This window comes from Giraffa tippelskirchi, chromosome 11 (assembly GCF_054371585.1).
Source record: "Giraffa tippelskirchi isolate mGirTip1 chromosome 11, T2T-mGirTip1v1.2.pri, whole genome shotgun sequence".
Taxonomy (NCBI): Eukaryota; Metazoa; Chordata; class Mammalia; order Artiodactyla; family Giraffidae; genus Giraffa; species Giraffa tippelskirchi.
The window spans coordinates 77,230,064-77,251,897 of record NC_137285.1 but is presented as its reverse complement, the minus strand read 5'-3'; the positions used below and the strand labels follow the sequence as shown (position 1 = coordinate 77,251,897).

General features: G+C 54.8%; 2 protein-coding genes and 2 long non-coding RNA genes across 5 annotated transcripts; 2 read left to right on the top strand and 2 right to left on the bottom strand.

Annotated features, from left to right (window-relative positions):
- Nucleotides 1-55: 55 nt before the first annotated feature.
- On the top strand, nucleotides 56-4,824 carry LOC145527628 (uncharacterized). The gene is made up of 2 exons (XR_014069795.1): nucleotides 56-1,995; nucleotides 2,616-4,824. It is a non-coding gene; the product is annotated as an uncharacterized LOC145527628 (long non-coding RNA).
- LOC145527540 (uncharacterized) lies at nucleotides 2,615-6,547 on the bottom strand. The gene is made up of 3 exons (XM_081545639.1): nucleotides 6,366-6,547; nucleotides 5,654-5,966; nucleotides 2,615-5,402 (listed from the first exon to the last, which is right to left on the bottom strand). The coding sequence occupies exons 1-3, from the start codon at nucleotides 6,498-6,500 to the stop codon at nucleotides 4,774-4,776; spliced, it is 1,077 nt and encodes a 358-aa protein (XP_081401765.1). The 5' UTR covers nucleotides 6,501-6,547; the 3' UTR covers nucleotides 2,615-4,773.
- Nucleotides 5,179-20,076, top strand: LOC145527637 (uncharacterized). 2 transcript variants are annotated; one of them, XR_014069806.1, is made up of 5 exons: nucleotides 5,179-7,126; nucleotides 9,364-9,621; nucleotides 10,241-14,751; nucleotides 16,989-17,246; nucleotides 17,866-20,076. It is a non-coding gene; the product is annotated as an uncharacterized LOC145527637 (long non-coding RNA). The 2 variants fall into 2 exon arrangements; XR_014069805.1 differs by lacking the exon at nucleotides 5,179-7,126 and having other exon boundaries at nucleotides 7,572-9,621.
- On the bottom strand, nucleotides 20,002-21,794 carry LOC145527510 (uncharacterized). The gene is made up of 3 exons (XM_081545600.1): nucleotides 21,618-21,794; nucleotides 20,906-21,218; nucleotides 20,002-20,654 (listed from the first exon to the last, which is right to left on the bottom strand). Exons 1-3 carry the CDS (start codon nucleotides 21,750-21,752, stop codon nucleotides 20,026-20,028), a joined length of 1,077 nt encoding a protein of 358 aa, XP_081401726.1. The 5' UTR covers nucleotides 21,753-21,794; the 3' UTR covers nucleotides 20,002-20,025.
- Nucleotides 21,795-21,834: the final 40 nt, after the last annotated feature.

The window sequence follows — 21,834 nt, the reverse complement described above, 5'->3', positions numbered from 1 at the left end:
TCCATATGAACCCCTTCTCAGATACACCACTTGCAAGGAGTCTCTCGTGTTCCGTTTCCTATCTTTTGCATTTGTGAATGCTTAGCCTCTCTGTTGTGAATAGGTTCCATTGGATGGAAACCCAGTGGTGTACTTCGTTTACCTCTTTCCCTTACTTGAAGAGACCCATTTCGACCTCCGCCCAGCAAATGGCAAGGAGACTCTGATGTTAAGGAGCCTTTGACCTACGCTTCTTTCTAGCTATCTCATGACATCAGTCTTTAGGGTGAGGTTTTTCCCCGATATTGAGGTGGTATGAGATCAAACCCAATAGCGTTCTTCAGATGTAGCTGTCTGGTTTTCCCATGGACATTGATTGAAGAGGCTTTCTTGTTCCCATTTGGATATTCTCACCGTCTGTGTCAGAGATGAGTTGACCATGGATGCTGGGGTTTGTTTCTGGACCCTCAACTTTATTCCATCGATCTGGATCTGTGTGTGTTGTTGTATTCCCAATAGCATACTGTCCTGCTGCTGCTGCTGCGGCTAAGTCACTTCAGTCGTGTCTGACTCTGCAAGACCCCATGGCCTGTAGCCTACCAGGCTCCTCCGTCCAGGACATTTTCCAGGCAAGAGTACTGGAGTGGGTCGCCATTGCCTTCTCCGATACTCTCCTGAGGATCCTAGTTTGGTCGTCTAATTTCCTTTCACACAACCTTGGATGTCCGTATCGGGGCTTTTTCGTCGGATTGTATTGACAATGTAGGCTCTTTTCTGTTTCCGTACCCCTTTTGCAATTCTTTGTTCGGTGCGAAAATGCATTGGCATTTTGGGAGGAATAGCATGGAAGCTGTGGATTGCCATGTGGGGCTGTGACATGATTTTCCCTATAGGAATTCTTTCAAGCCCTGAGCACAGCTTCTCTTTCCAGTGATTGGTGTGGGCTTGATCTTCCTCCTTCCATCTCTCGCCGTTTTGTGAGAACAGGTCCATCCTTCCCTTCTGGGGTAGATGGACTCGTGGATATCACTTCAGTGAATGGCATTGTCAGTGGGGGTGATAATTCCCTTCTCATTGGAAGACTTTGCTGTGAGTATTAGAAATGCAAGTGACTTCTCTTCCCCTTCCTCCCTGTCCATGTCTCAGAGCCACCGGGAAACAGAGGCCTCATCCACGGTCACACAGGCCTGAGGGGGTGCAACTAGACTGTTGTTTCTTCAGGCCCTCAGTGCTGGACATCATCCGGGATACTCTGTGTGTGTCTTCCTCCGTCTGGTGTCCCTTCAGACCTTTCCCTAGTTTTCACAGGCTTGTTGTGTTGGCGTTCTTTGTCTGTTTGGAGACACATCCTTGATAAGCTTTGTGTTTCCACTCATTCGTCTCGCGATGTATGACCTGTCTTTTGCTTTTGTAATGAGGTCTTTCCCACAGTAGATATCTTTGATTTTGCAAAGTCCACTGTATTCTCTGGGTTTTTTTTGTGGACTGCCTTTTAGTTTTGTGTGTGAAGACTCAAAGCACGTGTCCGGTTTCTGCTCATTGTTCTTCTAGATTTGTGACAAGTTTTCATGGAAAGTTTGTCTAGGGATAACTGGAAGTGAACTCGGTGTAAGGTGTCAAGTCTCCATCTCCATTCATGTCATCCCCTGCAGTTTCCAATTCCCTGTTCCTGAGTGGTTTTGGAGATCTTGTGGGAAGGTTGGTTGCATTGGAGTTTGCATTTCCACCTTGATTCGATTCACACTGTTCTGCCCTCAGGGACACTGTCAAGGGGGAGTGAGGAGCAGCCTGCACTTCCAGCAGTGACCACACGGTGGGGCGAGTGCTGCTCTCCCCTCTGGGAGCCCCAGGCCACAGGCATCCCAGTGAGGAGCCAGCTCTGTGCTCAGCTGAAAGGAGTTAGTCTCTCAGGAGCCTCGGAGCCCTTGCCTTTGGATCACCCAGGGTGGGCATTTACTGGGACAGAAAAAATTGCCCTGAATTCCATGGACGGAAGAGCCTGGCTGTGTAGAGTTGGTGAGTTGCCGTGAATCAGACACAACTGAGGACACAAAAATTCAATAGATTAAAACACATTTTGGGGGTGGGGGGGAGTGAAAGTGGGTGATGTGGGTTTTTTTGTCTTATATAATAGCCAAGGGAAATCTAGTTTAAACCTAAATTCACATAGATGGGAAAGGTATAGCTCTCCGTCACCCTATTTAAAAAAAAAAAAAAAACTACTAAACTTTTCTGAAAGTTTATTTAGTAGCTTCCTTGAGCAGTTTATTGTGGAGCATTTTTTTTTTCTGTGACATTGGCCTCATTAAAAATTATGGTTTGCCTTTAGTGGATAATTTTGTTCATTGGTTTCTTAGAGAACCTTGGTAATCTTTGAGTTTCCTGGGGAGTATGGTCACATGACCTGGCCCTGGCCAATCGGTGCGTTCCACCTCCCTGGCCACTGTGATTGGCTCCGGGCTGGGGCAGTGCCCAATCGGGGCCCAGGGCCGGGCCTCACGTTGGAAGCCAGGGGAAGACGAGCTCTCGTCCTGCTGGGGTAGGGGAAGGGGTGGGGCCGGGGGAGGTCAGGCTCCAGCAGTGGGAGGGGCTTGAGGTCCGCCTGCGGCAGTTGGTGACGTTCCTGCTCCCCTCAGGGCAGAGCCGCCGGCCTGAGAATGAGGGCGCTGCTGAGCCCAGGGGCTGGGATGGCCCGTTGCTGCTGTGGTCCCAGAGCTCCACCCGAGACCTGAGGGAAGCCGTCTGCCCGTGAGTCCTCTCCCGCTTGTCTGTCAGCTTGTTTGAAGCATGCTGGGTTTTCTGCCCAGCTGGCTAAGGGGAGTCCCTGGAAATGCAAGGGTGTGGGTTTTGGCAGACTTCAGGGAAGACATGCCAGATGAGCCTGGGAGACTCCAGCTTAAGCTGGATTCAGGAGATATCTCTTCGGGCCAGCTAGTAATTGTAGGATAAGCCTAATGAGTCTTCACAGGATGAAGAGAGTAACGTGCCAAGGTAGCAATTGATGTCCTCATTCGAGAGGATGAAGCTGGTGCTCAGAGAAGGGGGGAACTTGGCCACAGCAAGGAGGTGTGCACCCAGACAGAACCCCCCAGATCCGGCCATTGGAGCTCAGGGAGGCCACTGGTGTGGCTTGTCCCTGTGGCAGGGCCCGAGGCAGGCAGCCCACCCTGATTCCTGCGGGGGCCTGACTTGGGAAGTGCCATCTGGTAGCTTTGAGACTCACCAAACCAAATTGCACTGGAGAGAGGAGGGACACCTTCCTTCATCCACCCCCCACCCCCGCCGGATTCCCACATACCCTGACCCCTTTCTCTCGATTTCGGAGCCATTTCCAGAGTCCCGCTCATATGACCTCATTTGAAGTGCACTGTGGACGGGCTGCCATCTGCAGCTGCTACCACAGCAGCCAAGGGCTTTAGCTCCCGACTACCTCCCTTCCTTTGGAACTTGGGGGCCCTCTACTCCCCACTTGCACACCACAGACCTTTGCTGAGGATTGTGGGGACCCTCACTCAGTTTGCAGCACGTTGTAGCCATCCCTGTCCTCCCTTGAAACTCAGCTTGTGAGCTCCTTTGGAGCAGCGTGGCCCACCTGGCTGCAACGGAAGACACAGCTGACAGTGAAACAACAGCTTAGATCTGAGAGCCGGAAAGCTCTGTCAAAAGGGACCTCCCTCTTCACACCGTAGAGGCTGTAGGAGCCGCCAGGCTTTCGGAACCAGTGCTGGGGCCAAAATGACTCCACAGCTGTTTTCCTTCCTGGGGAGGGTTCTGGCTCGAGCGGGAATGGCTCAAGTCTCCTAAGGTTCTGAAAGCCCACTGTGTGCAGATTCACGGTACACAGAGAGGAAAAGGTGGAGTCCTAGCCTGGAGGTGGTCACAGCTCACGGATGAGCCAGGCAGGCAGGCAGGCAGGGCATGAGAACACCTGAGCTGCCTTCATGAGTGAATGGTGTGGGGGCAGAGGAAGAGAAGCCGGTCTGCTCCCTCGTGTGGTGCCCAGGGCAGGTTGTCCCCAGAGGAAACCCTTACGACGGTGAGGACTATCACTGCTGTTTCCCAAGGGGTTCCGTCGGTGCGTGTCTTCCCCGGAGCGGTCAGGCCGTCTCTCAAGTACACTGGCCATGGGCATTGCCTCTCCTTGGAACTTCCCATGTGTTTCTCTTTTTTATGGAACAGTGATTTTCTAGAGTGGTTCTGGGCCACAAGGATGTTGGGTCATTTTCTAGCCTTCTGTCATGAAGAACGCTTTCCTGGGCATGGGGGTGGTTTGTTGTTCCAGCTCCCTTTCTTGGCTTCTTTTGGGAGCTGGTGCAACAAGAGGAGCTCAGCCTCTGCCTTCTGGCTGAGATGTCACCCTTCAAACAGCAATGCCTGCCTGGAGATAATGATGGCAGTTGCCAAAAGGGCTTCGTTTGGCACATGGTATCTTGAAAGGACGTACACCGTCCTTTCAGCTATCAAAGGCTAGTTCAAATGACATAAAAATGAGAACTCTCCAATGGAGTCTTACAGTAGGTGGAGAGTCCGAAAAACACTCCTTCAGTCATTTCGCTGAGAGTCACTGATTGGGGACACCAAGAATATAGGAAGGAATGCAGAAAGAAAAGATGAAATTGTGTTCAGGATCGGGGGGAGGGATGAACAGGGCGTGCTTGCCTTGAATCCAGGCTTTGTTGGGGGGTGGGGCATAAAGATGGAACGGGTCTGAAACTACAAAGTGGTGATGGTAACACAGTATCACCACAGTTACACAACAGTGTTCCCAGATTGCAACAATGATGAAAAAGTTTACTAATCCCAACTTAACCAACAAATATACAGGAAACCATACAAAAAATAAAACATCACCAGAAAGGTGGAAACAAACCACATGCAAAGCAGTTCAGGGGAAAGGAACTCCATGTCCCCTGGGGGCAGACCGAGTTGCCGGCATCCACGGTGAGCAGACAGGGATGGAGGCTGCAGAGCCGACCGCTCCCCTGGACGTGGTGTTTCCGGTAAGGGCTCTGGGTCTCTGTCCAGAGCGGGGGCTCTTTCTCCCTGCAGGGCTGGGTGAGTCATCGTGGGCGTCTGGGTGTTGCGCGGGAGCCAGGGCAGGCTCTCCCTGCCGAGGCGGTGACTCTTCCTCTGCCTCGGGTTCTCTTGCCAAAGCCCGAGCAGGTAGAGGTGCACGTGGAGGTGGAGGTTCTCGCTGAGGGGGTGGGACATCAGTGCCTGGGGCTGGGGGTCCTGCAGGCACGGAGATCCGATCTGCCCGGTGTGCTGGCCAGTACCCAGCTGGCCTGGTGTCTCTGCGAGGGCAAGTCTCGCTTCTCCATCTGCCCTCGGTGGATCCCTGGGTCCTGCACCTGGAGCCACCACCTGTGTGGGGACAGGTCTGGGAAGTGGAGCCTGGTTCCAGTTGGAGGCCAGTGCTAGAGCTGGGGGAGAAGCAAAGTTTGCCCACAGGCCAGCCTTGGCATGTGCGTACCCCGGGACAGAAACCTTCCAAGAGGTTCCCAAAGAATACCCAGCGTCAGATGTCTTTTGGGACTGAAGTGTGCAAGATGGGGGGCGGGGGGTGTGAGGCCAGCGCTTGCTGCAGGCCCAGCAGCAGCTTTCGAGGACTCGTCCCTGTGTAGCTCAGCACCCCTCCCCACACACTCCCGTGCACCAGCCCCAGCGTCCTCACCTCTGTGCTGTGGCGTGCTGGGCTCCAGGTCCTCCTGGTGCCTCAGAGGCCGGGGTTCTCTGGACTCTGGGTCGGAGCCGGGTGTGCTGAGCTCCGTGGAAGCCTCAGACTGGGCCGCCGGCTGTATCCTGGGCGGTGTCTCGGCAGCAGGCCTTCCCCACCTCCGCGTCTCCCCCGGTGGGGCTGATGCCTCCGTGGGCACGCTGACCTGGAGCCTGCACTGGGCCTCACGGGCGGGCGGGTGGTGCTCCGACCCCTCCCTCTGGGAGCTGGATGGGGTGTCCCCGTCCTCGGCCTCATCACGTGGGAAGCTCTGCAACGACAGTGACCGTCAGCCAGCCATGCTGGGAGTTTTCCGAGCTGGGCCTGGCCAGTGGAGCCGCTGCTTCTGCCTGCTCGAACTTCTCTTCCCAGAAGGGTCAGAGACGTGTGTCTGCTCAGATCCCCACCCGGGAGGAAAGAGACCCATCTGAGGGTGTGAGGTCAGCCTGGCCGGTCGGCGCTGCCCACACTCTCCCCATCCCGCCCAGCCTGCTCTCCCCTGGGGTGTGGGCACAACTTGTCCACAGGCTTCTGACCCCACATCCGCCTGGGCTTCCTTGAGGGAGACACAGCCCGAGAAACCCGCATCCCCACACACAGGCAAAGGACCCGGTGTTTCCGGGTGGCATGGGAGAGGTGGCCTGGCCCGGCCTGGGGCTCCCCGTGTTACCTTTCTGTTTCTCCGGGCAAAGGGCCAGAGGCCTCTCGGGGGTGTCCTGAGCCAACGTCGACAGGGTGCCCACGCACACTGCCTGTGAGCTCTCCTGAGGCCCCGGCCTCTGGGCAGGGGCAAACAGCAGAACATCTTGGCAGCAAGTGATCTGGCTGGGGGCTCCTCTCCGCTCTGGAGGCCTGGATACCCGGATTGCGGGTTCTGTTGGGTTCTGTTGCCGGCAGGTGACATCATTTCCTGGGGTTCGTGCTGAGGTCCCTTCCTCAAAACTTCCCAAGGGAATCTCTGGGTTTCTGACTGCTCGACCACCCCCCTTAGGCCATGTGCAGGCACAATGACACCCACACGGCCCAGCCCACAGCCCTGGGGAGGCCTGGGTTCAGCCAGGGCCTGAGCTCCGAGGACCATGCTGCTCTCAGACCAGGCTCCTTCTTCTCATAAGTGGTGTGGCCCTGGACAAGCATATGCCCCTCAGGGTTGCCCCAGTCTCTCCATCTGCAGAGTGGGGGTCATTCTCCCATCTGCTTCCTAGGTCTGTCGGCCTACGAGCAGCTCCATGCCTTTCCACCTGGGGCCGATATCACGTGGAGCTCGTGCGCTGAGACTTCAGAAAGAAAGATTCCATCCAGGGCTGACACAGCACAGAATGGGGCAGAACGAGGCCTGGATGCGCCGTGGAACCCAGGAAAAGGCACTCCCCCTCCTGACTGTTTTGAGACCCCGCATCCAAGTTGGAGGACCGAAAGGAAGACTCGAAGGTCTCCCTCTCTTATAGAAAAGAGTAGCCAACTTTCTGGTCCTCTGTTTCCATTGAGATTCTGTTCAAGGGTCCCAGCTCGGCTTCTGCGGGTGGCTGAGCTTCTAATGGCTCCCTGCGTTCTTGTCTTTTCCTCTCCAAACCTTCCGTCCTTTTCCCCCTTCTGGGGTGGAAGGGCGCTGTCATTGCTTCTACCTTCGAGACAGATTGAGGAATAGTCTGGACCATCGACTCCTTTCCTCTCTTTGGTTCCGTGTCTCTCTCTGGCTGTGTCCCTCTCTTTTCCTTTCTCAATTCCGTCTGTGTCTTCCTCTTTCTCTCTCGTGTGTGGATGGATGGATGGATGCTAGGGATGCACATGTATATGATTAGATGAGGGTTATGTTTTAGGGATAGGTTAGAGGGAGAGAAAGGCTTTAGGTCAGAGTTGGTCATGGGGGAAGGGTCAAGGGTGGTGGTGGTGTTTCTTGGAATCTGAGTGCTGTGCATTCTTCGTCTCTTTCCATATGAACCCCTTCTCAGATACACCACTTGCAAGGAGTCTCTCGTGTTCCGTTTCCTATCTTTTGCATTTGTGAATGCTTAGCCTCTCTGTTGTGAATAGGTTCCATTGGATGGAAACCCAGTGGTGTACTTCGTTTACCTCTTTCCCTTACTTGAAGAGACCCATTTCGACCTCCGCCCAGCAAATGGCAAGGAGACTCTGATGTTAAGGAGCCTTTGACCTACGCTTCTTTCTAGCTATCTCATGACATCAGTCTTTAGGGTGAGGTTTTTCCCCGATATTGAGGTGGTATGAGATCAAACCCAATAGCGTTCTTCAGATGTAGCTGTCTGGTTTTCCCATGGACATTGATTGAAGAGGCTTTCTTGTTCCCATTTGGATATTCTCACCGTCTGTGTCAGAGATGAGTTGACCATGGATGCTGGGGTTTGTTTCTGGACCCTCAACTTTATTCCATCGATCTGGATCTGTGTGTGTTGTTGTATTCCCAATAGCATACTGTCCTGCTGCTGCTGCTGCGGCTAAGTCACTTCAGTCGTGTCTGACTCTGCAAGACCCCATGGCCTGTAGCCTACCAGGCTCCTCCGTCCAGGACATTTTCCAGGCAAGAGTACTGGAGTGGGTCGCCATTGCCTTCTCCGATACTCTCCTGAGGATCCTAGTTTGGTCGTCTAATTTCCTTTCACACAACCTTGGATGTCCGTATCGGGGCTTTTTCGTCGGATTGTATTGACAATGTAGGCTCTTTTCTGTTTCCGTACCCCTTTTGCAATTCTTTGTTCGGTGCGAAAATGCATTGGCATTTTGGGAGGAATAGCATGGAAGCTGTGGATTGCCATGTGGGGCTGTGACATGATTTTCCCTATAGGAATTCTTTCAAGCCCTGAGCACAGCTTCTCTTTCCAGTGATTGGTGTGGGCTTGATCTTCCTCCTTCCATCTCTCGCCGTTTTGTGAGAACAGGTCCATCCTTCCCTTCTGGGGTAGATGGACTCGTGGATATCACTTCAGTGAATGGCATTGTCAGTGGGGGTGATAATTCCCTTCTCATTGGAAGACTTTGCTGTGAGTATTAGAAATGCAAGTGACTTCTCTTCCCCTTCCTCCCTGTCCATGTCTCAGAGCCACCGGGAAACAGAGGCCTCATCCACGGTCACACAGGCCTGAGGGGGTGCAACTAGACTGTTGTTTCTTCAGGCCCTCAGTGCTGGACATCATCCGGGATACTCTGTGTGTGTCTTCCTCCGTCTGGTGTCCCTTCAGACCTTTCCCTAGTTTTCACAGGCTTGTTGTGTTGGCGTTCTTTGTCTGTTTGGAGACACATCCTTGATAAGCTTTGTGTTTCCACTCATTCGTCTCGCGATGTATGACCTGTCTTTTGCTTTTGTAATGAGGTCTTTCCCACAGTAGATATCTTTGATTTTGCAAAGTCCACTGTATTCTCTGGGTTTTTTTTGTGGACTGCCTTTTAGTTTTGTGTGTGAAGACTCAAAGCACGTGTCCGGTTTCTGCTCATTGTTCTTCTAGATTTGTGACAAGTTTTCATGGAAAGTTTGTCTAGGGATAACTGGAAGTGAACTCGGTGTAAGGTGTCAAGTCTCCATCTCCATTCATGTCATCCCCTGCAGTTTCCAATTCCCTGTTCCTGAGTGGTTTTGGAGATCTTGTGGGAAGGTTGGTTGCATTGGAGTTTGCATTTCCACCTTGATTCGATTCACACTGTTCTGCCCTCAGGGACACTGTCAAGGGGGAGTGAGGAGCAGCCTGCACTTCCAGCAGTGACCACACGGTGGGGCGAGTGCTGCTCTCCCCTCTGGGAGCCCCAGGCCACAGGCATCCCAGTGAGGAGCCAGCTCTGTGCTCAGCTGAAAGGAGTTAGTCTCTCAGGAGCCTCGGAGCCCTTGCCTTTGGATCACCCAGGGTGGGCATTTACTGGGACAGAAAAAATTGCCCTGAATTCCATGGACAGAAGAGCCTGGCTGTGTAGAGTTGGTGAGTTGCCGTGAATCAGACACAACTGAGGACACAAAAATTCAATAGATTAAAACACATTTTGGGGGTGGGGGGGAGTGAAAGTGGGTGATGTGGGTTTTTTTGTCTTATATAATAGCCAAGGGAAATCTAGTTTAAACCTAAATTCACATAGATGGGAAAGGTATAGCTCTCCGTCACCCTATTTAAAAAAAAAAAAAAACTACTAAACTTTTCTGAAAGTTTATTTAGTAGCTTCCTTGAGCAGTTTATTGTGGAGCATTTTTTTTTTCTGTGACATTGGCCTCATTAAAAATTATGGTTTGCCTTTAGTGGATAATTTTGTTCATTGGTTTCTTAGAGAACCTTGGTAATCTTTGAGTTTCCTGGGGAGTATGGTCACATGACCTGGCCCTGGCCAATCGGTGCGTTCCACCTCCCTGGCCACTGTGATTGGCTCCGGGCTGGGGCAGTGCCCAATCGGGGCCCAGGGCCGGGCCTCACGTTGGAAGCCAGGGGAAGACGAGCTCTCGTCCTGCTGGGGTAGGGGAAGGGGTGGGGCCGGGGGAGGTCAGGCTCCAGCAGTGGGAGGGGCTTGAGGTCCGCCTGCGGCAGTTGGTGACGTTCCTGCTCCCCTCAGGGCAGAGCCGCCGGCCTGAGAATGAGGGCGCTGCTGAGCCCAGGGGCTGGGATGGCCCGTTGCTGCTGTGGTCCCAGAGCTCCACCCGAGACCTGAGGGAAGCCGTCTGCCCGTGAGTCCTCTCCCGCTTGTCTGTCAGCTTGTTTGAAGCATGCTGGGTTTTCTGCCCAGCTGGCTAAGGGGAGTCCCTGGAAATGCAAGGGTGTGGGTTTTGGCAGACTTCAGGGAAGACATGCCAGATGAGCCTGGGAGACTCCAGCTTAAGCTGGATTCAGGAGATATCTCTTCGGGCCAGCTAGTAATTGTAGGATAAGCCTAATGAGTCTTCACAGGATGAAGAGAGTAACGTGCCAAGGTAGCAATTGATGTCCTCATTCGAGAGGATGAAGCTGGTGCTCAGAGAAGGGGGGAACTTGGCCACAGCAAGGAGGTGTGCACCCAGACAGAACCCCCCAGATCCGGCCATTGGAGCTCAGGGAGGCCACTGGTGTGGCTTGTCCCTGTGGCAGGGCCCGAGGCAGGCAGCCCACCCTGATTCCTGCGGGGGCCTGACTTGGGAAGTGCCATCTGGTAGCTTTGAGACTCACCAAACCAAATTGCACTGGAGAGAGGAGGGACACCTTCCTTCATCCACCCCCCACCCCCGCCGGATTCCCACATACCCTGACCCCTTTCTCTCGATTTCGGAGCCATTTCCAGAGTCCCGCTCATATGACCTCATTTGAAGTGCACTGTGGACGGGCTGCCATCTGCAGCTGCTACCACAGCAGCCAAGGGCTTTAGCTCCCGACTACCTCCCTTCCTTTGGAACTTGGGGGCCCTCTACTCCCCACTTGCACACCACAGACCTTTGCTGAGGATTGTGGGGACCCTCACTCAGTTTGCAGCACGTTGTAGCCATCCCTGTCCTCCCTTGAAACTCAGCTTGTGAGCTCCTTTGGAGCAGCGTGGCCCACCTGGCTGCAACGGAAGACACAGCTGACAGTGAAACAACAGCTTAGATCTGAGAGCCGGAAAGCTCTGTCAAAAGGGACCTCCCTCTTCACACCGTAGAGGCTGTAGGAGCCGCCAGGCTTTCGGAACCAGTGCTGGGGCCAAAATGACTCCACAGCTGTTTTCCTTCCTGGGGAGGGTTCTGGCTCGAGCGGGAATGGCTCAAGTCTCCTAAGGTTCTGAAAGCCCACTGTGTGCAGATTCACGGTACACAGAGAGGAAAAGGTGGAGTCCTAGCCTGGAGGTGGTCACAGCTCACGGATGAGCCAGGCAGGCAGGCAGGCAGGGCATGAGAACACCTGAGCTGCCTTCATGAGTGAATGGTGTGGGGGCAGAGGAAGAGAAGCCGGTCTGCTCCCTCGTGTGGTGCCCAGGGCAGGTTGTCCCCAGAGGAAACCCTTACGACGGTGAGGACTATCACTGCTGTTTCCCAAGGGGTTCCGTCGGTGCGTGTCTTCCCCGGAGCGGTCAGGCCGTCTCTCAAGTACACTGGCCATGGGCATTGCCTCTCCTTGGAACTTCCCATGTGTTTCTCTTTTTTATGGAACAGTGATTTTCTAGAGTGGTTCTGGGCCACAAGGATGTTGGGTCATTTTCTAGCCTTCTGTCATGAAGAACGCTTTCCTGGGCATGGGGGTGGTTTGTTGTTCCAGCTCCCTTTCTTGGCTTCTTTTGGGAGCTGGTGCAACAAGAGGAGCTCAGCCTCTGCCTTCTGGCTGAGATGTCACCCTTCAAACAGCAATGCCTGCCTGGAGATAATGATGGCAGTTGCCAAAAGGGCTTCGTTTGGCACATGGTATCTTGAAAGGACGTACACCGTCCTTTCAGCTATCAAAGGCTAGTTCAAATGACATAAAAATGAGAACTCTCCAATGGAGTCTTACAGTAGGTGGAGAGTCCGAAAAACACTCCTTCAGTCATTTCGCTGAGAGTCACTGATTGGGGACACCAAGAATATAGGAAGGAATGCAGAAAGAAAAGATGAAATTGTGTTCAGGATCGGGGGGAGGGATGAACAGGGCGTGCTTGCCTTGAATCCAGGCTTTGTTGGGGGGTGGGGCATAAAGATGGAACGGGTCTGAAACTACAAAGTGGTGATGGTAACACAGTATCACCAGAGTTACACAACAGTGTTCCCAGATTGCAACAATGATGAAACAGTTTACTAATCCCAACTTAACCAACAAAAATCCAGGAAACCATACAAAAAATAAAACATCACCAGAAAGGTGGAAACAAACCACATGCAAAGCAGTTCAGAGGAAAGGAACTCCATGTCCCCTGGGGGCAGACCGAGTTGCCGGCATCCACGGTGAGCAGACAGGGATGGAGGCTGCAGAGCCGACCGCTCCCCTGGACGTGGTGTTTCCGGTAAGGGCTCTGGGTCTCTGTCCAGAGCGGGGGCTCTTTCTCCCTGCAGGGCTGGGTGAGTCATCGTGGGCGTCTGGGTGTTGCACGGGAGCCAGGGCAGGCTCTCCCTGCCGAGGCGGTGACTCTTCCTCTGCCTCGGGTTCTCTTGCCAAAGCCCGAGCAGGTAGAGGTGCACATGGAGGTGGAGGTTCTCGCTGAGGGGGTGGGACATCAGTGCCTGGGGCTGGGGGTCCTGCAGGCACGGAGATCCGATCTGCCCGGTGTGCTGGCCAGTACCCAGCTGGCCTGGTGTCTCTGCGAGGGCAAGTCTCGCTTCTCCATCTGCCCTCGGTGGATCCCTGGGTCCTGCACCTGGAGCCACCACCTGTGTGGGGACAGGTCTGGGAAGTGGAGCCTGGTTCCAGTTGGAGGCCAGTGCTAGAGCTGGGGGAGAAGCAAAGTTTGCCCACAGGCCAGCCTTGGCATGTGCGTACCCCGGGACAGAAACCTTCCAAGAGGTTCCCAAAGAATACCCAGCGTCAGATGTCTTTTGGGACTGAAGTGTGCAAGATGGGGGGCGGGGGGTGTGAGGCCAGCGCTTGCTGCAGGCCCAGCAGCAGCTTTCGAGGACTCGTCCCTGTGTAGCTCAGCACCCCTCCCCACACACTCCCGTGCACCAGCCCCAGCGTCCTCACCTCTGTGCTGTGGCGTGCTGGGCTCCAGGTCCTCCTGGTGCCTCAGAGGCCGGGGTTCTCTGGACTCTGGGTCGGAGCCGGGTGTGCTGAGCTCCGTGGAAGCCTCAGACTGGGCCGCCGGCTGTATCCTGGGCGGTGTCTCGGCAGCAGGCCTTCCCCACCTCCGCATCTCCCCCGGTGGGGCTGATGCCTCCGTGGGCACGCTGACCTGGAGCCTGCACTGGGCCTCACGGGCGGGCGGGTGGTGCTCCGACCCCTCCCTCTGGGAGCTGGATGGGGTGTCCCCGTCCTCGGCCTCATCACGTGGGAAGCTCTGCAACGACAGTGACCGTCAGCCAGCCATGCTGGGAGTTTTCCGAGCTGGGCCTGGCCAGTGGAGCCGCTGCTTCTGCCTGCTCGAACTTCTCTTCCCAGAAGGGTCAGAGACGTGTGTCTGCTCAGATCCCCACCCGGGAGGAAAGAGACCCATCTGAGGGTGTGAGGTCAGCCTGGCCGGTCGGCGCTGCCCACACTCTCCCCATCCCGCCCAGCCTGCTCTCCCCTGGGGTGTGGGCACAACTTGTCCACAGGCTTCTGACCCCACATCCGCCTGGGCTTCCTTGAGGGAGACACAGCCCGAGAAACCCGCATCCCCACACACAGGCAAAGGACCCGGTGTTTCCGGGTGGCATGGGAGAGGTGGCCTGGCCCGGCCTGGGGCTCCCCGTGTTACCTTTCTGTTTCTCCGGGCAAAGGGCCAGAGGCCTCTCGGGGGTGTCCTGAGCCAACGTCGACAGGGTGCCCACGCACACTGCCTGTGAGCTCTCCTGAGGCCCCGGCCTCTGGGCAGGGGCAAACAGCAGAACATCTTGGCAGCAAGTGATCTGGCTGGGGGCTCCTCTCCGCTCTGGAGGCCTGGATACCCGGATTGCGGGTTCTGTTGGGTTCTGTTGCCGGCAGGTGACATCATTTCCTGGGGTTCGTGCTGAGGTCCCTTCCTCAAAACTTCCCAAGGGAATCTCTGGGTTTCTGACTGCTCGACCACCCCCCTTAGGCCATGTGCAGGCACAATGACACCCACACGGCCCAGCCCACAGCCCTGGGGAGGCCTGGGTTCAGCCAGGGCCTGAGCTCCGAGGACCATGCTGCTCTCAGACCAGGCTCCTTCTTCTCATAAGTGGTGTGGCCCTGGACAAGCATATGCCCCTCAGGGTTGCCCCAGTCTCTCCATCTGCAGAGTGGGGGTCATTCTCCCATCTGCTTCCTAGGTCTGTCGGCCTACGAGCAGCTCCATGCCTTTCCACCTGGGGCCGATATCACGTGGAGCTCGTGCACTGAGACTTCAGAAAGAAAGATTCCATCCAGGGCTGACACAGCACAGAATGGGGCAGAACGAGGCCTGGATGCGCCGTGGAACCCAGGAAAAGGCACTCCCCCTCCTGACTGTTTTGAGACCCCGCATCCAAGTTGGAGGACCGAAAGGAAGACTCGAAGGTCTCCCTCTCTTATAGAAAAGAGTAGCCAACTTTCTGGTCCTCTGTTTCCATTGAGATTCTGTTCAAGGGTCCCAGCTCGGCTTCTGCGGGTGGCTGAGCTTCTAATGGCTCCCTGCGTTCTTGTCTTTTCCTCTCCAAACCTTCCGTCCTTTTCCCCCTTCTGGGGTGGAAGGGCGCTGTCATTGCTTCTACCTTCGAGACAGATTGAGGAATAGTCTGGACCATCGACTCCTTTCCTCTCTTTGGTTCCGTGTCTCTCTCTGGCTGTGTCCCTCTCTTTTCCTTTCTCAATTCCGTCTGTGTCTTCCTCTTTCTCTCTCGTGTGTGGATGGATGGATGGATGCTAGGGATGCACATGTATATGATTAGATGAGGGTTATGTTTTAGGGATAGGTTAGAGGGAGAGAAAGGCTTTAGGTCAGAGTTGGTCATGGGGGAAGGGTCAAGGGTGGTGGTGGTGTTTCTTGGAATCTGAGTGCTGTGCATTCTTCGTCTCTTTCCATATGAACCCCTTCTCAGATACACCACTTGCAAGGAGTCTCTCGTGTTCCGTTTCCTATCTTTTGCATTTGTGAATGCTTAGCCTCTCTGTTGTGAATAGGTTCCATTGGATGGAAACCCAGTGGTGTACTTCGTTTACCTCTTTCCCTTACTTGAAGAGACCCATTTCGACCTCCGCCCAGCAAATGGCAAGGAGACTCTGATGTTAAGGAGCCTTTGACCTACGCTTCTTTCTAGCTATCTCATGACATCAGTCTTTAGGGTGAGGTTTTTCCCCGATATTGAGGTGGTATGAGATCAAACCCAATAGCGTTCTTCAGATGTAGCTGTCTGGTTTTCCCATGGACATTGATTGAAGAGGCTTTCTTGTTCCCATTTGGATATTCTCACCGTCTGTGTCAGAGATGAGTTGACCATGGATGCTGGGGTTTGTTTCTGGACCCTCAACTTTATTCCATCGATCTGGATCTGTGTGTGTTGTTGTATTCCCAATAGCATACTGTCCTGCTGCTGCTGCTGCGGCTAAGTCACTTCAGTCGTGTCTGACTCTGCAAGACCCCATGGCCTGTAGCCTACCAGGCTCCTCCGTCCAGGACATTTTCCAGGCAAGAGTACTGGAGTGGGTCGCCATTGCCTTCTCCGATACTCTCCTGAGGATCCTAGTTTGGTCGTCTAATTTCCTTTCACACAACCTTGGATGTCCGTATCGGGGCTTTTTCGTCGGATTGTATTGACAATGTAGGCTCTTTTCTGTTTCCGTACCCCTTTTGCAATTCTTTGTTCGGTGCGAAAATGCATTGGCATTTTGGGAGGAATAGCATGGAAGCTGTGGATTGCCATGTGGGGCTGTGACATGATTTTCCCTATAGGAATTCTTTCAAGCCCTGAGCACAGCTTCTCTTTCCAGTGATTGGTGTGGGCTTGATCTTCCTCCTTCCATCTCTCGCCGTTTTGTGAGAACAGGTCCATCCTTCCCTTCTGGGGTAGATGGACTCGTGGATATCACTTCAGTGAATGGCATTGTCAGTGGGGGTGATAATTCCCTTCTCATTGGAAGACTTTGCTGTGAGTATTAGAAATGCAAGTGACTTCTCTTCCCCTTCCTCCCTGTCCATGTCTCAGAGCCACCGGGAAACAGAGGCCTCATCCACGGTCACACAGGCCTGAGGGGGTGCAACTAGACTGTTGTTTCTTCAGGCCCTCAGTGCTGGACATCATCCGGGATACTCTGTGTGTGTCTTCCTCCGTCTGGTGTCCCTTCAGACCTTTCCCTAGTTTTCACAGGCTTGTTGTGTTGGCGTTCTTTGTCTGTTTGGAGACACATCCTTGATAAGCTTTGTGTTTCCACTCATTCGTCTCGCGATGTATGACCTGTCTTTTGCTTTTGTAATGAGGTCTTTCCCACAGTAGATATCTTTGATTTTGCAAAGTCCACTGTATTCTCTGGGTTTTTTTTGTGGACTGCCTTTTAGTTTTGTGTGTGAAGACTCAAAGCACGTGTCCGGTTTCTGCTCATTGTTCTTCTAGATTTGTGACAAGTTTTCATGGAAAGTTTGTCTAGGGATAACTGGAAGTGAACTCGGTGTAAGGTGTCAAGTCTCCATCTCCATTCATGTCATCCCCTGCAGTTTCCAATTCCCTGTTCCTGAGTGGTTTTGGAGATCTTGTGGGAAGGTTGGTTGCATTGGAGTTTGCATTTCCACCTTGATTCGATTCACACTGTTCTGCCCTCAGGGACACTGTCAAGGGGGAGTGAGGAGCAGCCTGCACTTCCAGCAGTGACCACACGGTGGGGCGAGTGCTGCTCTCCCCTCTGGGAGCCCCAGGCCACAGGCATCCCAGTGAGGAGCCAGCTCTGTGCTCAGCTGAAAGGAGTTAGTCTCTCAGGAGCCTCGGAGCCCTTGCCTTTGGATCACCCAGGGTGGGCATTTACTGGGACAGAAAAAATTGCCCTGAATTCCATGGACGGAAGAGCCTGGCTGTGTAGAGTTGGTGAGTTGCCGTGAATCAGACACAACTGAGGACACAAAAATTCAATAGATTAAAACACATTTTGGGGGTGGGGGGGAGTGAAAGTGGGTGATGTGGGTTTTTTTGTCTTATATAATAGCCAAGGGAAATCTAGTTTAAACCTAAATTCACATAGATGGGAAAGGTATAGCTCTCCGTCACCCTATTTAAAAAAAAAAAAAAACTACTAAACTTTTCTGAAAGTTTATTTAGTAGCTTCCTTGAGCAGTTTATTGTGGAGCATTTTTTTTTTCTGTGACATTGGCCTCATTAAAAATTATGGTTTGCCTTTAGTGGATAATTTTGTTCATTGGTTTCTTAGAGAACCTTGGTAATCTTTGAGTTTCCTGGGGAGTATGGTCACATGACCTGGCCCTGGCCAATCGGTGCGTTCCACCTCCCTGGCCACTGTGATTGGCTCCGGGCTGGGGCAGTGCCCAATCGGGGCCCAGGGCCGGGCCTCACGTTGGAAGCCAGGGGAAGACGAGCTCTCGTCCTGCTGGGGTAGGGGAAGGGGTGGGGCCGGGGGAGGTCAGGCTCCAGCAGTGGGAGGGGCTTGAGGTCCGCCTGCGGCAGTTGGTGACGTTCCTGCTCCCCTCAGGGCAGAGCCGCCGGCCTGAGAATGAGGGTGCTGCTGAGCCCAGGGGCTGGGATGGCCCGTTGCTGCTGTGGTCCCAGAGCTCCACCCGAGACCTGAGGGAAGCCGTCTGCCCGTGAGTCCTCTCCCGCTTGTCTGTCAGCTTGTTTGAAGCATGCTGGGTTTTCTGCCCAGCTGGCTAAGGGGAGTCCCTGGAAATGCAAGGGTGTGGGTTTTGGCAGACTTCAGGGAAGACATGCCAGATGAGCCTGGGAGACTCCAGCTTAAGCTGGATTCAGGAGATATCTCTTCGGGCCAGCTAGTAATTGTAGGATAAGCCTAATGAGTCTTCACAGGATGAAGAGAGTAACGTGCCAAGGTAGCAATTGATGTCCTCATTCGAGAGGATGAAGCTGGTGCTCAGAGAAGGGGGGAACTTGGCCACAGCAAGGAGGTGTGCACCCAGACAGAACCCCCCAGATCCGGCCATTGGAGCTCAGGGAGGCCACTGGTGTGGCTTGTCCCTGTGGCAGGGCCCGAGGCAGGCAGCCCACCCTGATTCCTGCGGGGGCCTGACTTGGGAAGTGCCATCTGGTAGCTTTGAGACTCACCAAACCAAATTGCACTGGAGAGAGGAGGGACACCTTCCTTCATCCACCCCCCACCCCCGCCGGATTCCCACATACCCTGACCCCTTTCTCTCGATTTCGGAGCCATTTCCAGAGTCCCGCTCATATGACCTCATTTGAAGTGCACTGTGGACGGGCTGCCATCTGCAGCTGCTACCACAGCAGCCAAGGGCTTTAGCTCCCGACTACCTCCCTTCCTTTGGAACTTGGGGGCCCTCTACTCCCCACTTGCACACCACAGACCTTTGCTGAGGATTGTGGGGACCCTCACTCAGTTTGCAGCACGTTGTAGCCATCCCTGTCCTCCCTTGAAACTCAGCTTGTGAGCTCCTTTGGAGCAGCGTGGCCCACCTGGCTGCAACGGAAGAGACACAGCTGACAGTGAAACAACAGCTTAGATCTGAGAGCCGGAAAGCTCTGTCAAAAGGGACCTCCCTCTTCACACCGTAGAGGCTGTAGGAGCCGCCAGGCTTTCGGAACCAGTGCTGGGGCCAAAATGACTCCACAGCTGTTTTCCTTCCTGGGGAGGGTTCTGGCTCGAGCGGGAATGGCTCAAGTCTCCTAAGGTTCTGAAAGCCCACTGTGTGCAGATTCACGGTACACAGAGAGGAAAAGGTGGAGTCCTAGCCTGGAGGTGGTCACAGCTCACGGATGAGCCAGGCAGGCAGGCAGGCAGGGCATGAGAACACCTGAGCTGCCTTCATGAGTGAATGGTGTGGGGGCAGAGGAAGAGAAGCCGGTCTGCTCCCTCGTGTGGTGCCCAGGGCAGGTTGTCCCCAGAGGAAACCCTTACGACGGTGAGGACTATCACTGCTGTTTCCCAAGGGGTTCCGTCGGTGCGTGTCTTCCCCGGAGCGGTCAGGCCGTCTCTCAAGTACACTGGCCATGGGCATTGCCTCTCCTTGGAACTTCCCATGTGTTTCTCTTTTTTATGGAACAGTGATTTTCTAGAGTGGTTCTGGGCCACAAGGATGTTGGGTCATTTTCTAGCCTTCTGTCATGAAGAACGCTTTCCTGGGCATGGGGGTGGTTTGTTGTTCCAGCTCCCTTTCTTGGCTTCTTTTGGGAGCTGGTGCAACAAGAGGAGCTCAGCCTCTGCCTTCTGGCTGAGATGTCACCCTTCAAACAGCAATGCCTGCCTGGAGATAATGATGGCAGTTGCCAAAAGGGCTTCGTTTGGCACATGGTATCTTGAAAGGACGTACACCGTCCTTTCAGCTATCAAAGGCTAGTTCAAATGACATAAAAATGAGAACTCTCCAATGGAGTCTTACAGTAGGTGGAGAGTCCGAAAAACACTCCTTCAGTCATTTCGCTGAGAGTCACTGATTGGGGACACCAAGAATATAGGAAGGAATGCAGAAAGAAAAGATGAAATTGTGTTCAGGATCGGGGGGAGGGATGAACAGGGCGTGCTTGCCTTGAATCCAGGCTTTGTTGGGGGGTGGGGCATAAAGATGGAACGGGTCTGAAACTACAAAGTGGTGATGGTAACACAGTATCACCAGAGTTACACAACAGTGTTCCCAGATTGCAACAATGATGAAACAGTTTACTAATCCCAACTTAACCAACAAAAATCCAGGAAACCATACAAAAAATAAAACATCACCAGAAAGGTGGAAACAAACCACATGCAAAGCAGTTCAGGGGAAAGGAACTCCATGTCCCCTGGGGGCAGACCGAGTTGCCGGCATCCACGGTGAGCAGACAGGGATGGAGGCTGCAGAGCCGACCGCTCCCCTGGACGTGGTGTTTCCGGTAAGGGCTCTGGGTCTCTGTCCAGAGCGGGGGCTCTTTCTCCCTGCAGGGCTGGGTGAGTCATCGTGGGCGTCTGGGTGTTGCGCGGGAGCCAGGGCAGGCTCTCCCTGCCGAGGCGGTGACTCTTCCTCTGCCTCGGGTTCTCTTGCCAAAGCCCGAGCAGGTAGAGGTGCACGTGGAGGTGGAGGTTCTCGCTGAGGGGGTGGGACATCAGTGCCTGGGGCTGGGGGTCCTGCAGGCACGGAGATCCGATCTGCCCGGTGTGCTGGCCAGTACCCAGCTGGCCTGGTGTCTCTGCGAGGGCAAGTCTCGCTTCTCCATCTGCCCTCGGTGGATCCCTGGGTCCTGCACCTGGAGCCACCACCTGTGTGGGGACAGGTCTGGGAAGTGGAGCCTGGTTCCAGTTGGAGGCCAGTGCTAGAGCTGGGGGAGAAGCAAAGTTTGCCCACAGGCCAGCCTTGGCATGTGCGTACCCCGGGACAGAAACCTTCCAAGAGGTTCCCAAAGAATACCCAGCGTCAGATGTCTTTTGGGACTGAAGTGTGCAAGATGGGGGGCGGGGGGTGTGAGGCCAGCGCTTGCTGCAGGCCCAGCAGCAGCTTTCGAGGACTCGTCCCTGTGTAGCTCAGCACCCCTCCCCACACACTCCCGTGCACCAGCCCCAGCGTCCTCACCTCTGTGCTGTGGCGTGCTGGGCTCCAGGTCCTCCTGGTGCCTCAGAGGCCGGGGTTCTCTGGACTCTGGGTCGGAGCCGGGTGTGCTGAGCTCCGTGGAAGCCTCAGACTGGGCCGCCGGCTGTATCCTGGGCGGTGTCTCGGCAGCAGGCCTTCCCCACCTCCGCGTCTCCCCCGGTGGGGCTGATGCCTCCGTGGGCACGCTGACCTGGAGCCTGCACTGGGCCTCACGGGCGGGCGGGTGGTGCTCCGACCCCTCCCTCTGGGAGCTGGATGGGGTGTCCCCGTCCTCGGCCTCATCACGTGGGAAGCTCTGCAACGACAGTGACCGTCAGCCAGCCATGCTGGGAGTTTTCCGAGCTGGGCCTGGCCAGTGGAGCCGCTGCTTCTGCCTGCTCGAACTTCTCTTCCCAGAAGGGTCAGAGACGTGTGTCTGCTCAGATCCCCACCCGGGAGGAAAGAGACCCATCTGAGGGTGTGAGGTCAGCCTGGCCGGTCGGCGCTGCCCACACTCTCCCCATCCCGCCCAGCCTGCTCTCCCCTGGGGTGTGGGCACAACTTGTCCACAGGCTTCTGACCCCACATCCGCCTGGGCTTCCTTGAGGGAGACACAGCCCGAGAAACCCGCATCCCCACACACAGGCAAAGGACCCGGTGTTTCCGGGTGGCATGGGAGAGGTGGCCTGGCCCGGCCTGGGGCTCCCCGTGTTACCTTTCTGTTTCTCCGGGCAAAGGGCCAGAGGCCTCTCGGGGGTGTCCTGAGCCAACGTCGACAGGGTGCCCACGCACACTGCCTGTGAGCTCTCCTGAGGCCCCGGCCTCTGGGCAGGGGCAAACAGCAGAACATCTTGGCAGCAAGTGATCCGGCTGGGGGCTCCTCTCCGCTCTGGAGGCCTGGATACCCGGATTGCGGGTTCTGTTGGGTTCTG